Source organism: Felis catus, chromosome E1, assembly GCF_018350175.1.
Source record: "Felis catus isolate Fca126 chromosome E1, F.catus_Fca126_mat1.0, whole genome shotgun sequence".
NCBI classification, from domain to species: domain Eukaryota; kingdom Metazoa; phylum Chordata; class Mammalia; order Carnivora; family Felidae; genus Felis; species Felis catus.
The window spans coordinates 54,990,265-55,006,586 of NC_058381.1; the positions used below are offsets into that span (position 1 = coordinate 54,990,265).

At 46.7% G+C, this 16,322-nt stretch overlaps 1 protein-coding gene across 1 annotated transcript; it reads right to left on the reverse strand.

Annotated features, from left to right (window-relative positions):
* Positions 1-2,149: 2,149 nt before the first annotated feature.
* On the reverse strand, positions 2,150-6,580 carry LOC101089223 (CMRF35-like molecule 6). The gene is made up of 4 exons (XM_006940555.4): positions 6,148-6,580; positions 5,282-5,617; positions 3,637-3,760; positions 2,150-2,534 (listed from the first exon to the last, which is right to left on the reverse strand). The coding sequence occupies exons 1-4, from the start codon at positions 6,206-6,208 to the stop codon at positions 2,402-2,404; spliced, it is 654 nt and encodes a 217-aa protein (XP_006940617.2). The 5' UTR covers positions 6,209-6,580; the 3' UTR covers positions 2,150-2,401.
* Positions 6,581-16,322: the final 9,742 nt, after the last annotated feature.

The following is a 16,322-nucleotide window of genomic DNA, read 5'->3' on the forward strand; positions in this document are numbered from 1 at the left end:
CCCAGAGCCCAACATGGGGCTTGAACTCACAGATCGTGAGATCATGACCTGAGCCAAGGTTGGATGCTTACTGACTGAGCCACCCAGGTGCCCCTTGAAGAACAACTTTGGAGAACAGATGAAGGTATTTCTTCCCAGGTGTCCAGAGCCAGCTGTGGAGAGAGGAGGTCTTCCTGGAAGTCCTGGGGTCTGGGGCACATTCGGAAGGGCTGAGAGAAGAAGAAGGCTCAGTCCTGTAGTGACACACAGCATATTACCAATCTACAGTAATCAAAACAGTATGGTACCGGCATAAAAGCCTCTAGATCGGAATTGAAAGCCCACAAATAACTCCCCACATGTAAAGCCAACTAACCTTTGACAAGGGAGCCAAGAGTGGCCAAGGGGGGAAGAAGAGTCTGCTCAAGAAATGGTGATGGGAAAACTGGAGAACCACATGCAGAACAACGGACTTGGACCCCTCACAAATGTTGACTCAAAATGGATTCAGGCTTAAATGTAACACCTGAAACTGTAAAACTCTTAGGCGGAAACAGGGAAAAAAGCATCTTGACGTTGGTCTTGGCACAGAGTTTTGGAAATGACATCAAAAACACGAGCAACAAAAGCAAAAATTAATAATAAGTAGGACTGAGCTGCATATTAAAAACTTGCTTGTTTTTTAAATGTTTATTTTGAGAGAGAGCACGTGTGAGTGGAGGAGGAGCAGAGAGAGAGAGAGAGAAACAGAATCCCAAGCAGGATCCACACTGTTAGCACAGAGCCTGACTCGGGGTTTGAACTCATCAACTGTGAGATCAGGACCTGAGCTGAAACCGAGAGACTTATGACACCTGGCTGATTTCTAGACCACCAGGGCGGGGGTGGGGGGGTGGTGGCGCTAAGGAATGGGGGTGTGTCTCTCTCGGTCCAGCGCCCTCATTATTTACCAAGTCCACACCTAACTGTGAAGGTCCCACCAAGTGCCAGGCACTCTTCTGTGGATACAGCCCTGAGCCACTGAAACACAGTCCTGCTCTGACAAAAGTGGGGGATTCACATAAGGACTAGGTCAACACACTCATCAAGATAAGTGTGCATGCTCGTGATGAGTTGGATGCTTAACCAACTGAGCCACCCAGGCGCCCCTCATATTAGAGTCTTGTGCACAGCAAAAGAAACAATCAATGAAATGAAAAGGTAGCCGAAAGAATGGGAGAAAATGTTTGCAAGTCATATATCAGATAAGGGGTTAATATACCAAATATATAAAGAGTTCATGCAACTCAATAACAACAATGAAAATAACAACTTCTATAATGTGATTTGGCTTGTTTTTTTTTTTTTGTTTTTTGTTTTTGTTAATATGTTGGAGAGGCACCTGGGTGGTTCAGTTGGTTAAACGCCTGACTCCTGGTTTCGACACATGTCATGATCTCACGGTTTGTGGGTCCAAGGCCTGCATCAGGCTCTGTGCTCATAGCTCAAAGTCTGGAGCCTGCTTCAGATTCTGTGTCTCCCTCTCTCTCTGACCCTCCCTCCCTCCCTCACATTCTGTCTCTCTAAAAAATAAATAAACATTAAAAAATATTTTAAAAAGAGTATGCACTTATTGGATACATTCTTTTGTGTCTATGATACATTGCAAGAAAAAAAGTTTACAGAGTATTCTTTTTTTTTTAGTTTAATTTAATTTTTTAAATTTACATCCAAATTAGTTGGCATATAGTACAACAATGATTTCAGGAGTAGATTCCTTAGTGCCCTTTACCCATTTAGCTCCCCCCCCCCCAACAATCCATAACCTTCAGTTTGTTCTCCATATTTATGAGTCTCTTGTTTTGTCCCCCTCCCTGTTTTTATATTATTTTTGTTTCCCTTCCCTTATATCCATCTGTTTTGTTTCTTAAAGTCCTCATAGGAGTGAAGTCATATGATTTTTGCCTTTCTCTGACTAATTTTGCTTAGCATAATACCCTCTGGTCCCATCCACATAGTTGCAAAGGCAAGATTTCATTTTTTCTGGTTGCCGAGTAATACTCCATTGCATATATATACCACATCTTTATCCATTCATCCATTGATGGACATTTGGGCTCTTTCCATACTTTGGCTATTGTTGATAGTGCTGCTATAAACATGGGGGTGCATGTGCCCTTCGAAACAGCACACCTGTATCCCGTGGATAAATGCCTAATAGTGCAATTGCTGGGTTGTAGGGTAGTTCTATTTTTAGTTTTTTGAGGAACTTCCATGCTGTTTTCCAGAGTGGCTGCACCAGCTTGCATTCCCATACAGAGTATTCTGATAGAAATGTGGACAACAGCTGGATGTATTGGTCAGAAGGCCGTTCCCATCCATGAGGGGTGCTGTGTTCCCGGACAGATCATCAATGGGCAATAGGTGTTACTGGTCTTCATAATTAGGCTGACTCCGCCCGTCCCCCAGAGCCCCTCTGAGGTCTGGTCACCCAGAGGACCACACTGAGCATGCTTAGAAGCAGGGGCACCTCCAGGAAGACCAGGAGCAAGAAGTAGACGCTGCTGAGCAGGGACCTGTGGGGGACACAGTGACAGACAGTGAGCCACATCCTCAGGGAGAGTCCCTGGTACCCTCTGCTTTCCTTCTGTCCCTGTGCCCATGTCCTGAGGCCCCAACAACCCATGCGGAGATGAGTCCCAGGTGGGTCCATGGGCATGGCGGCCCCACACTAGAGACTGCTCCCGTACCCCTCAGGCTAACAGGTGGCCTTGAGACAGGACGGTGGACACGAGAAAGGGCCCGGCCCCTGGAGTGATGTGAGGGAGACCCCAGGGAGTGACGTGGGACCTGGGCCAGGAAGAGGGTTCTACCTCAGCCTTCTGCATTGGGGGTTACCCTGTCTGTGGACTAGAAATCAGTATCAGGGTTATTTGTCTGGTGTCTGCTCTCCCGTAAACAGTACCTCCCACGAGGGCTCGGAAATGTTAGCTTTATTCGCATTGAGCATCTGGCACCTGTGTGGCACCTGGTTCAGTGGCTGATGATAGAAGGGATAGATGACATGGCTCAGCTCTCGCCTCCCTCAGAGGCCTGGTGTTCGACAGGATGCCACTCTGGCCAGGGCTTGGGGGGCGGGGGAAGGAGGGGGCACAGGGCAGGGCCACCGGCCCCCAGAGCACCTGGCCTGGGCCGAGCCCTGAAGGCGTCTTTTGTAAAACTCTTGATGCTTTCTCTTACCTCTCTCTGGAGCCCCGTTTCTGCAGACATCTGAGTGGCGACTCCCTAAATCCTGCAGGTCCCCAGTGAAATGTCCTCTCCCTCGTGGTTGTGTATTAAATAGCTTGCCTGTCCCCCTCCCGCACGTGCCCTCCCCGACCCCTCTGACGGATTTTTTCCAAGCACTCATCATGAATACGCACTTATCATGATGAGCATGTTGACTTAGTCCTTGTGTGAATCCCACCCCCCACTTTTGTCAGAGCAGGATGTGTCTCAGTGGCTCAGGGCTATATCCACAGAAGAGTGCCAGGCACTAGGTGGGACCCTCACAGTTAGGTGTGGACTTGGTAAATAATGAGGGTGCTGGGCTGAGAGAGACGCACCCTCATTCCTCAGCTCCCCGTGTGGTCTAGAAATCAGTCAGGTGTCATAAGTCTCCCCATGAAAGCCTCTTACCCGGGATGTCGGCTGGGACTGGGGGTCTCTTGTTGGATCGCAGTGCTCCCCGTGGGTGCTGGCAGGGTCTTGTGAAGGCCTGGGGGGCTGGTGGACCTCATGATGCTGGGGGCTTCAGTGGAGCCTGAGAGGGAAGAACAACACATCAGGCCTGCCGCCCTCCCCCTGGGTCTCCCACTCGGTCAACTGTGTGGTTCTCACTCACAGAGTCCTGGTCACTCAGAGATTCCAGTGCATGGACAGAACACATGGCTTCAGGCTCAGCCACAGCCACACCACGTGCACCCCGGCAGAGGATGGGGTGAGGTTTACTCTGTAGAGATTGATCCAGAGCTTGGGGGAGCCAGGATCCTCAGGCAGGGCTGATGTCTGGGGTGAGGATCACGAAAGAGCACATTCAGCAGAGTCTGCGATGAGTGACGGAAACCCTGGCCCTCAGTGCACTCGGCCCCCAGAACTGTCAGCCAGGCCTACGAACCTGGGCGGCCCTTGCACAGTCCTCTCTGGGGGAGGGAATGACCAGAAAGAACGATCTAGGGAGACAGACACACACCCAGTGGACCCCATAGAAAGTGGCCTGTCTTAAAGCCAATGAGAAGAAGGTCTTTCCCTCAGGTCCCCAGGGACGCCTGTGGACACTCAGCTCCTCACTGTTGAGTAGAAACCAACAGAGGGCATGGGAGGGAAATGCCTCATGCATGAGAGACAAACTAAGACCCACAAGAAGGACCTCAGAGTTCCCACAGAGGAACCAGGGACAAAAGCAGAATAAGAACACGAGATAAAAATCCACAGACTTGGAGGGATGACCTTCATTTGGTTCTTAGGAAACAAAAACAGGGTTCTATTAAAGAAGACTTATTCGGTATATTTGGGACCATAAGACCTGAGAACGCATTTTCTCCTCCTTCTCCTTTGTCTGAGGGGAGCCATTTCAGGGGTTTCTCTGGGTTCCCTCCTGTGGGGACGAGGTCCCAGAAGAAGAGGGGGAGGGTCAAGTTGGAGGGCGGGGTTGTTCCCAAATGGTCACAGAAGCTCCAGATCAGGGTCTGGAGCTCATTCTTGGGCCGTCTCGAGGTTGCTGCAGACCTTGAAAATCACAGCTGGGCTGTGGCCCCAGGAACCATCCATGACATAGTGATGTTCTCTAGGGCCCCAGGGTCATGGGCAGCCTATAAGGGTGAAGAAGCAATATCTGAGGGGTCCTGTCTCCCATTGGGAGGATAGAGAGATTCCAGGAGGAGACTAGGGTCCCTCTAGAGTAGACAGGACTCTTGTCAGGGCAGGAAGGCAGCTGACCTCAGACTCGGGGCCTCTCCCATCCCCCTTCCCGGGAGAGCTTTAGGCTTGACAGTGTGTCAGGGTGTGGCATACAGAGGCACCTACGACAGCCAGGGGTGTGCTTGTGTGAGTGTGCAGACAACACAACACATGCACACATGAATGCACATACATCTAGACACACACATGTGGACACGCCCACAAGAGCACATACATACACCTCCCCGGTGTCCCGCGTCACCAGCCCCATCCTCTCCCTGTTCTTCTAGCCTACATGTCACCACTTTCCTGAAGGTTCGGGGTGACCGGCCCCAGTCTCAGGGGCCCTAGTACTGGTGCTGGGGGAGGGGTGTGTACAGCTCACCTGGGGTCACAGACACCACAATGTGGACGGCGGGGTCTTCCAAGTATCCTCCTAACCATGATGTATCGATTCCACACCGATATATTCCTGCATCATCCTCTGTGAGGTTCTCCAAGGTCACTGTGAAGGTGAGGCTTGCAGGATGGTCCCTGATGGACACGTGGCCATTCCTCACTTCTCTGTTTGACCTTTTGGTCTCCACAGTTTTCCAAAAACATGGCCTTTTGCACCAGTATTTGGAATGTTCTCTTAATTGCTCTTCATATGAACATTGCACGCTCAGGGATCCCCCCACAGTGCCCGTCACGGAGGTGGGGCCACTTATAGAGGAACAGCCTGGAAAACACAGCCAAGTGTGGGCCCCTCATCAGATGGGCCTGGGTCAGTGGGCTTTTGGGTCAAGGTGCCTCTTGGATCCCTCAAGGGCCCTCAGGATCTGGAGGAGGCCTTGGCAGGAGACAGTCCTTTCCTGAGACCCAAGGGAGAGGATGTCACAGAGTGGACAAGGAGAGGCTGTTCACGGTGTGTGTGTGTGTATGTGTGTGTGTGTGTGTGTGTGTGCCCGCATGTGCACATGATGCTCCAAGACATCACTTCTGACTGTGACAATGACGTTAATGGTGGACACAGATTCCCTCTCATCGGTGCTGCTCAGTCCAGGACAGTGGACAAGATTCACCTGCTTCATGCATTGAATCCTCCTGGTCACTGCTGAGGCAGTAGCTGGCCGCTCCTGGAATTTTCTCTGTCCTCCCTCCTCTCTCCCACATCCTCCTTCCTTCCCCTTGGGTCCCTCTCTCCCCACCTCCCCCTGCCCTCCCTCCCACCAAGGGCCGACTTCCCTGCCCAGGCTCAGCCCCACTCACCTGGGACCTGTAGAAGGAGTAGAGCTGTAGGCAGCCATGCCCTCCCATTCCCCAGGGTCATTTCTATGGCACAGACGTCACCCACAGCAATGTCAGGCTCCTGAGGGGGAACACTTCCAAGCCTCCTCACAGAAGGTCTGGTCTCCACATCCCACTTCTGCTTTCCTAGGCCTCTTTGGTTCCTTGTTCAGTCTGTCTTTGGTCCCCACAGTCTTCTTCCATGGTCACTCGAACTGGTCAGGGTGGAGGGAGCTTGGGGACAGAAGAGCATGGGCTGGTGCAGAGCCCAGGACCTGGTGCCCTGCGTGCTTCTCAAGCTGTGGACAGGTCCCGATCCGGGTCCAGGGCCGGCGTGGGATTGCCATCCCTCTCCACAGCCCACAGCTGCTCCTCTCACTATCCACATTCACCCCCACACTACGGAGACACATCAGAGCATTTCCTCCTCAGTGGGCCACCCACACCCTTGTGACACGTCACTTCCTTGTGCTCAGGAGGCACCATCTCTGGGGTAAAGGCCAGAGCACCCATCAGTGGTGACCACAGTGGTGTTAGGACCCCCCCCAACCTGCAGCTCCAAGCACTCCCACAGTCCCCCATGGGACCCCTGTGCTCCTCTAGCCACACAGGTTGGCACTGTGACCTCACATTCCTTCAAAGGTCTCATTTTGGGGTGCCTGGGTGGCTCAGTCGGTTGAGCATCTGACTTTGGCTCAGGTCATAATCTTGAATCTTGTGGTTCAAGAGTTCAAGCCCTGCTTCGGGCTCTGTGCTGACAGCTCAGAGCCTGGAGCCTGCTTCAGATTCTGTGTCTCCCTCTCTCTCTGTTCCTCCTCTGCTCACACACTATCTCTCAAAAATAAATAAAAAATTTTAAAAAAGGTCTCATTTTGACTCTGGGTTCCCAACCAGGGTACAAATCCCTCAGGCTGTGTTTCTCTGTTCTCCAGACATAGACATGGAACAGCCGTCACCAACATGAGGACCTCACTTTTTACTTTCTTCTTTGGAAAGTCCACTCTGCTGTGACTTGCAGGGGAGAGTACTGAGAATGGACAAGAGGATGCAGGGATTGGAGGTACTGATGAGAAAATGGGGGCACGTGAAGCTGAGGCTGGGCCTGTCCTCTCCAGCCAGTGGCACAGAGGGGTGGTTGTGTAACAAGATGGTGGTCCGCCAAACACAAGTTGCTGCTGTCTCTTTTGGGTTCACAGTGGTGACTAGGGGGTCTCTTCAAGGTGCAGGATGGGGGAAGGTCCTTGCCTGGAGGTGAGGAGCCAAGTCTATCTTAACTCAAAGTGGCTCATTCTCATGACGTGATGGATTTGGGATGAGTTTACCTTGGAAATGATAGTGAAGCAGGTCAAGGTTCAGGGCCCAACATCTTGCCTGGATTATGCCAGCTTCTCAGCATTGTCATGCACAACCAGGTCTACACAACAAAGTCTATCAACTTCCCCCTAAACACTCTCTCCCCAGATCTGGTCCTCTCCTACGCTATCTTATCCTGATCAAAGACAACAATATTTCCAGTGTTATTGCAACCAGACCACGACACCAGGGATTCCTCTCTCTGTCACTCCACTTAATGCTTATTCTAGCACTTTCCATCTTCCTATTTCCCCTCTTCCCCCTGACATTATAACTGTACTCTCTCTTCCCAGTGCGATGGTGACATCCCTGTTCTTCCTTGTCCCCCCAGTGCCTTGACCTTCCTCTTTCCCACTCATCAGCAAGAGAGTACTTCAACAAAAGTCAATAGTAGCTAGTACACTCTTTGTCCCATGACCTTCAGATGAAATCTACTCTTCTTGGTTGGTCTACATAGCCCAAGAGGACTCAGCCACTGCTGGGTTCTGCAATTCCATCTTGCCCCCCTGCCCCAGTGTGCCCTGTGCTCCAGCCACAGTGCCCGTCCTGCCCCAGGGCCTTATCACTTGCTTGTTCCTTTCCTTGGATCCTTTGCCCACCTCTTCTCATTGCTTGTTCCTTCTTACCCTTTAGATTTCACCTCGGATGTCACCCCTTCAGGAAGCCTTCCCTGATCACCCTTCCTAGGGGTCACCCTGTTGTCTAAATCACTGGTCTCTGTTTATTTCCTCCATAATTCACCAAACCTTGTTATTATGTTTTATTTTGGTGGTTTCTTTCCACTCCCCCACCCCATTAGGATATATCATAGCTTATATCATAGCGGCATTTGGGATCCGTTGTATTCACCACGGAATAACCCGGTGCCCAACTGTAGTATGTGACAAATGGTCGGCTTATGATAAATATTTGCTATATGAGTGAATGAGTGATTGAGTAAATAAACGAGAACTGAATTGGCTGCAGACACTGACCCCAGGCAAGTCCAACTAGATTAGATATCTATTGCTGCATAACAAATTCCCCCAAAACTTAGCAGATAAAAATATCAAACAATTATTACCTCACACTTCCTGAGAGTCGCAAATCTGAGAGTGGCTTATCTGGGTGGTTTGGGCTCAGGGCATCTCTTTCACGAAGTTGTGGTCAAGATGTTGGCCAAGGCTATACTCATCTGAAGGCTGGACTGGCCTAGAGGATCTGCTTCCAAGATGGCGCACTCACATAGCTGTTGGCAGGAGACCTCAGCTCCTTGTGCAAGAGAACTGCATGAGTGTTTTCATGATATGGAAACTAGCTTCTCCCACAGTGAGTGATCCCAGAAGGAGCAAGGCCCAACACATTTATGATTGATCCTTGAAAGTCCTATACTATTGCTTCTGCCTGGGTGGCTCAGTCGGTTGAGCATCCGAATGGCTCAGGTCATAGTCCCACGGTTCATGGGTTTGAGCTCTGTGTTGGGCTTTGTGCTGATAGTGCAAAGCCTGCTTCGGGTTCCCTGTCTCCTTCTCTCTCTCTGCCCCTCCTTTGCTCTCTCTCTCTTAAAAAAAATTAAAAATTAAAAAAAAAAACAAAAAAAACCCCCCACAAAGAACCAAACCTTGAAATTATAGCTCCGAAACTTTGCTTGATTTTTTTCTGCGGGGGGGGGGGCAGTTGTCATTTATCGGTCTTTCTTCATATAACAAAGAGTTTACATAATCTCTCCCCCTTCTAGCTACCTTGCCAACAGCTCAGAGAATCAATAAACTGACCAGAAGCATGTTATAAGGGCTGATGTCAGGATCCGAACCCAGATTCCTCTGGCTCCACTGCTCAAGCGTCTTTCCCTCGTATCATAACTCTGGTGGGGAGAGGGTGGCCAAGAGACAGCAAGGGGGAGAGGCACAATCTTCAGACCCAGGAAGCAGAATGAAAGGATTTGTCAGGCAGCCAGTGGCCATTGTAACCCAAATTGAGAAAATTGACAGGGACTCACTGTTTCCTGAAACTTCTCCACCCACAACCATCTCTCTTCCTCTCTCACTTCCCAAGTGCTTCTTCTTTTTCTGAAAACACTTCAGCTTCTGTCAGCTCCTGATTGCCCTGAAAAGTTGGAAGGTCCACCGGGTGGGCAGGGCAAAAACAGCAGAAACTTGACTTTAGGTTTGAGTATGTGCTGTGACGGTTAATTTTATGTGTCAACTTAACTGGCTGTTCAGATGGAGCATTATGTCTGGATGTGTCTGTGAGGATGTTTCTGGATGAAATTAGCATTTGAATCTGCAGACTCAGTGAGGTAAGTTGCTCTCCCCTGGGTGGGTGGGCCTCACCCAATCTGTTGAGGATCTGAGTAGAATTCAATGACCAGCAGAGGAAAGAGGAATTTGCCCGTTGCTGCCTGATGACTTCAGCTAGGGCATCCATCTTTTCCTGCCCTCTGCATTCCTGGCTCTCAGACCTTTGAACTTGGAATGAATTATACCACTGGCTTTCTTGGGTACTCCTCATCTATCATAACCATGGGGGCCAATTCCTTATAATGAACTCTTCATAATTTTCCTATTTGTTCTGTTTCTCTGTTTCCCTGACTAACACAAGTGTTTTTGACCCAGTGGCGATTTACTTCTCCAACCCTCAAGCCTGCACATGAGGGAAGATCCATGTGAGGACTCAACACGGGAGGATCCAAAAACTCACCACCTCCTGTCACCTCCCACTACATCTTCCAGAGTTGATGGAACATTGGTGTTTTAAAGGCTGCTATAGAGAAATGCAGAGTAAAAGCCTAGGAGGTCAGCAGGCTGAGCATGAAATAGCATGGGAACCATCCACACAGTGAATTGGGTCTCTCTTTTGCAAGCAAAAAATAATGAAGCAAAGATCAAGTTAAAGGCAAATGTTATGCCTTTCCTTGGACTAGAATCAGAAGTATCTTTTTTATTCTTCTTTGGCTTCATGGTCCCCCTGAGGTCCAGAGAAGCCTGGGCCACTTTTATTTTGTGAAGCTCTTAAGAAAAGAGAGATTCCAAAATAGGGTTACAAAAATTATGGTATATATATATATTTTTTTTAATTAAAAATTTTTTAATGTTTATTTATTTTTGAGAGAGAGAGAGAGAGAGAGACAGAGTGTGAGCAGGGGAGGGCAGAGAGAGGGAGACACAGAATCTGAAGAAGGTTCCAGGCTCTGAGCTGTCAGCACAGAGCCTGAATGTGGGGCCTGAACCCACATACCATGAAATCATGACTTGAGCTGAAGTCAGATGCTTAACCAACTGAGCCACCAAGGCGCCCCCAAAATTACAGTGTATTTTAGAGTTGGAAAAGGTGGCAGCTTGGCTTGGCTCCCAATGCCAGCCTGTAGGATGCCGAGTCCCACTATCTGCCTGGACCGGGTGCCCCGAGTGCGGTGGCTCCGATGGCACAAGCTTGTCTTCAGGATGCCAGCAGGGGCCCCTGGGCTGTGGGCACTGGGGCTCGCAGAGGTGCTGACCACTCTGGGACTGAAGGGAGAGTGTGAGTACTCGGGGGACCAAAAAAAAATTTATGGCATATTTTAAATGTGTGAAGTTCATGAATCAACTTTTTAATACACAAATGGTCATAAGGTATAATTAATTGGGCTATAAAAATGATTCCTGAATTACAGTGTTAATGTATGTGTGCTTTGGTAGAAATAAAACACATGTATAAGTACATAGGATAGACAATTCAATGCAGCCCTGCGATTGTGTAAACAATTCAACATAGAGATAATGTTAAAGACCATTTTTGAGACTGTTCCTGGGATGCCAGGCCAGAGTCAAAGTACAGACATCTCTCCCCACGCTGCAAGGTAGACCCTCCCACCCCAGCCTCCAGCCCATGTCTGCCCATCTCTCTTGGTCCCAGCACCTCTGTCTCCTTGTTTCTCACCTCCTCAGATGCCTTTCCTCAGACCTTGCTGGCACCAACTGTATCTTTGAAAAAAGCTGCTTCCCTTGTTCATGGGGGGTGAGAGGAAGCATTGCCAGCTGTCACCACACCAAGTTCTAAGCCAGCTGGCCATGTTCAGTAGGGGGCACTAGGTCCTTCTATCTCTTCCAAGGGTAAGAAATCCAGAAGAGCCCTGCGGACGCTGCTTCTCAATAAAGCTGAAGCCCTGGGTAGAGTCAGAAGTGTCTTGTCTTTCTGCCTGGTTCTATTCCATCCTCCAGGCACAGGGTATTAGGGCCCTGACTTATTCTAGTCTGAACTGCCCTTTGGGCTCCAGACCCCTGGTTGGATCTTGAGCTTTGGACCTGTGAATGTCTGGGTCCACCTCTGGTTGGTCCCAAAGGAGACAAAGTGACCCCACGCGCATAGCTGATGATGTAAGACTCAGCCTGAAAAGGAAAGGCCATGAGGATACAATGGGTTTGTTTCTAACACCCAGGGGTGGCCAGGATCAGGGTATTTGAATCACCCAGGAGGGCCTCAGCCACTGAGAAGCAATCCTGTTAGAGTAGAATTATCATTATTATTAGTTTTTTAGTGTTTATTTATTTTTGACAGAGAGAGAGAGAGAGAGAGAGAGAGAGAGAGAGAGAGAACCACAGAGCATGTGCGGGGAAGGGAGAGAGTGAGAGAAAGAGAGAATCCAAAGCAGGCTCCAGGCTCCGAGCTGTCAGTCCAGAGCCTGACATGGGGCTCGAACTCACAGACTGCGAGATCATAACCTGAGCCGAAGGAGGATGCTCAACCAACTGAGCCACCCAGGCACCCCAGAGTAGAACTATTTTTAAGTCCTTGAACAGGGTCTCCAGAGAAGCTCTGCAAATGGCCACTATCACCATCTCGTGGTGGCTTGAAAAACTGCAACAAGTGTGCTCTGGCTGTTTCCTTCGTTCTCATCCATGAGGTTGGGAAATAGAAATGCCTTCTGTATTTGGGTATCAGGCCATGTTATGATCCTTCCAGATCCCTTCAGACAGAGAGCTGGGCCTCAGGGAAAGTCTCCATCCCCTTGGGAAAAAAAATTTGGTTTTCAGCAAAATAGATTAGAACTCAGATTTGGGAAGGATTGGCATCTGTTTAAATTTTCTTTGATTTCTGTCATCAGCATTTTGTAATTTTTGGTGTAAGGATCCACTACATATTTTGTTAAGTTTATACCTAAGCATTTCATTTCCTTTGGAGTTATTGTAAACGGAATTGCATTTTAAATTCTGGTTCATATATGTTCATTGTTGGTATATAGAAATGTGGTTGATTTTTGTGTGTTCATCTTGGATCCCATGACCTGATGAACTCACCTATTGGTTCTACGAGATTTTGTAGATCACTTGAGATTTTCTACATAGACAGCTATGTCATCAGCAAATAGGGACAGCTTTATTTCTTCTTTTCCATTCTCTATGCCTTTATTTCTTTTTCTAGCCTATTGCAAAGGCCAGAATTTCTGGATTAGTAACAATGATGTTAGGATGAGTAACAATGGTGAGAGAGGACATCTCTGTCTTGCTCATTATCTTAGAGGGAGAGCATTTAGTTTGTCATCACTAAGTATGATGTTAGCCTTTCTTTTAGATGATATTCATCAGGTTGAGGAAATTCCCTCTATTCTTACTTTTATGAGGTTTTTTTTTTTTATCATGGGTGGGTATTGGAATTTGTCATATGCTTTTTCAGTGTAAATTGATATGATCTTATGATTTTTCTTCTTTAGTTTGATATGGTGAATTACAATGAGTGATTTCTAAATATTGAGCCATCCTTGCACACCTCGAATAAATCTCACTCCATCATGGTGTATAATTCTTTTTATGCATTGCTGGATTCCATTTGCTAATATTTTGTGGAGGATTTTTGTGTCCATGCTCATGAGACATACTGGTCTTTAGTTTTCTTTGTACTGTTTTTGTTAAGTTTGGTATCTGGATAGTACTAGCTTTTAAAATGAATTGGGAAGTTCTCTTATTCTCTCTTCTGGGAGAGATTGTGCAAAAATGGTGTTAATTCATCTTTAAATGCTTACTAGAATTCTCTAGTGAATATGCACCTGGATGTTCCTTTTTTGATGTTTTTAAATTACATATTTCATCTCTTTAATGGTAATTGGACTTACTGAGGTTGTTTATTTCATTTTGGGTCAGTTTTGGTAATTTGTGGCTCTTAAGAAACTGGTCCATTTCCTTTAAGTTTGTTAAATTTATGGATATAAAGTTGTTTGTAGCATTTCTTTATTATCCTTTAATGGCTTCAGGGTCTTAGTGACACCTCTGATATCATTTGTACATTGTGTTTTTGTTCTTTGTCAGTCTTGCTAGAAGTTCATTGTTTCTAAAAAATTTTTTTAATGTTTTATTTTATTTTTTTGAGAGAGAGAGAGCACATTTGTGCACTCTCTAGCAGGGGAGGGGCAGAGACAGACGGAGACACAGAATCCAAAGCAAGTTCCAGGCTCCGAGCTGTCAGCACAGAGCCCGACGCCGGGCTCAAACTCACAAACCGTGAGATCACGACCTGAGCAGAAACCAAGAGTCAAATGCTTAACCACTTGAGCCACCCAGGGGCCCCTGTTTTTCTGTTCTCAATTTCACTGATGCCTGCTCTTATCTTTATTATTTTCCTCCTGCTTGCTTTAGGTTTATTTTGCTCTTTGTTTCTGGTTTCTTTTTTATTTTATTTTATTTTATTTTATTTCATTTTATTTTTTATAATTTACATCCAAATTGGTTAGCATATAGTGCATCAATGATTTCAGGAGTGGATTCCTTAGTGCCCCTTACCCATTTAGCCCATCCCCCCTCCCACAACCCCTCCCTTAACCCTCAGTTTGTTCTCCATATTTATGAGTCTCATGTTTTGTCCGCACCCCTGTTATTATATTATTTTTGTTTCCCTTCCCTTATGTTCATCTGTTCTGTGTCTTAAAGTCCTCATATGAGTGAAGTCATATGATATTTGTCTTTCTCTGGCTGACTAATTTCACTTAGCATAACACCTGCAGTTCCATCCACATAGTTGCAAGTGGAAAGATTTCATTCTTTTTGATTGCCAAGCAACACTCCATTGTATATATATATATATATATATATATATATATATATATATATATACCACATCTTCTTTATCCATTCATCCATTGATGGACATTTGGACTCTTCCCATACTTTGGCTATTGTTGATAGTGCTGCTATAAATATGGGGGTGCATGTGTCCCTTTGAAATAGCACACTGTATCCCTTGGATAAATACTTAGTAGTGCAATTGCTGGGTAGTTGGGTAGTTCTATTTTTAGTTTTTTGAGGAACCTCCATACTGTTTTCCTGAGTGGCTAAACTCTTGAGGTAAGAGTTTACATGACTGATTTAAGACTTTTCCTTTTTTTTAGTATAGGAATTAGAGGCTATAAATTTCCCTCATAGCACTGCTCTAGCTGTCAGCACAGAGCCCAACATGGGGCTTGATCTCATGAACTGTGAGATCATAACATGAGCTAAAATCAAGAGTTGGACGTTTGGGGTGCCTGGGTTGCTCAGTCGGTTGGGCATCTGACTTTAACTCAGGTCATGATCTTGCAGTCCATGAGTTTGAGCCCTGCGTCGGACTCTGTGCCGACAGCTCAAAGCCTGGAGCCTGCTTCAGATTCTATGTCTCCCTCTCTCTCTGCTCCTCCCCCACTCATGCCCTGTCTCTCTCTCTCCTTCAAAAATAAATAAACATGTAAAAAAATTTTAAAACAGAGTTGGATGCTTAACCGACTGAGCCAACCAGGTGCCCCATTTTGATATATATTTTTTTAAGTTTTCATTCAGCCCAGTATAGTTTTTCCCTGCTGATATATATCTTCTCATATAGATACAAGAAAAAGAAAGGAAAAAAGAAAAAATATGTTCTCCTTTTGATGAGAACTCTTAGGATTTACTCTCTTAACAACTTTTCTATATATCATAGAGCAGTGTTAGTTGTAGGCATCATGTTGTATAGCATATCCCTAGTACTTATTTACCTTATAACTGGAAATTTGTACCTTTTGACCACCTTCCTCCAGTTCCCCCCCACCACTTTTGCCTCTGGTAACTATGAATTTGGTTATTTTTTGTTTTCGTTTTTGTTTTAGATTCCACATATGAGATCACACAGTATTTGCCTTTCCTGACTTATTTCACTTGGCATAATGCCTTCAGGGTCCATCTTTATTTTTGCAAATGGTAGTATTTCCTAATTTTTTTATTCCAGAACAATATTCCACTGTAAATCTATACCATACCTTCTTTATCCATTGGACACTTAGATTTAAAAAAAATTTTTTTAATGTTTATTTTTGAGAGAGAGGGAGAGAGACAGACAGAGCATGAGTGGGGGAGGGGCAGGGAGAGAGAGGGAGACAAGAGTCTGAAGCAGGCTCCAGGCTCTGAGCTGTCAGCACAGAGCCCGATGCGGGGCTCGAACCCCGCGAACTGTGAGATCATGACCTGAGCTGAAGTCAGACGCTCAACCGACTGAGCCACCCTCAGGTGCCCTGGACACTTAGATTATTTCCATGTCTTGGCTATTGTAAACAATGCTGCCATAAACATGGAGATGCAGATATCTTTTTGAGTTTGTATTTTCATTTCCTTTGGATATATTCCCAAAAGTGGAATTGCTGTATCATGTTGTATTTCTATTTTTAATGTTTTGAGGATAATCTGTGTTGTTTTTTGTAGTGGCTACACCAATTTATATGTCCATCAACCAGAAGGTTTCCTTTTTCTCTATATCCATTGGCAACATTGGTTATATCCTGTCTTTGTTATTTTGGCCACTCTAATAGGCATGAGGTGATATCTCATTGTGATTTTAATTTGCATTTCCGT

What these genes read in the sequence shown, in the direction of transcription:
- LOC101089223 (XM_006940555.4), bottom strand. Translation starts at nt 6,208, where the DNA reads ATGACCCTGGGGAATGGGAGGGCATGGCTGCCTACAGCTCTACTCCTT. An exon ending in ACTCCTTCTACAGGTCCCAG is followed by an intron (nt 5,618 to 6,147) that starts GTGAGTGGGGCT and finishes TGTGTTTTCCAG; the next exon opens with GCTGTTCCTCTATAAGTGGC. An exon ending in TGTGGTGTCTGTGACCCCAG is followed by an intron (nt 3,761 to 5,281) that starts GTGAGCTGTACA and finishes CTTCCCTCTCAG; the next exon opens with GCTCCACTGAAGCCCCCAGC.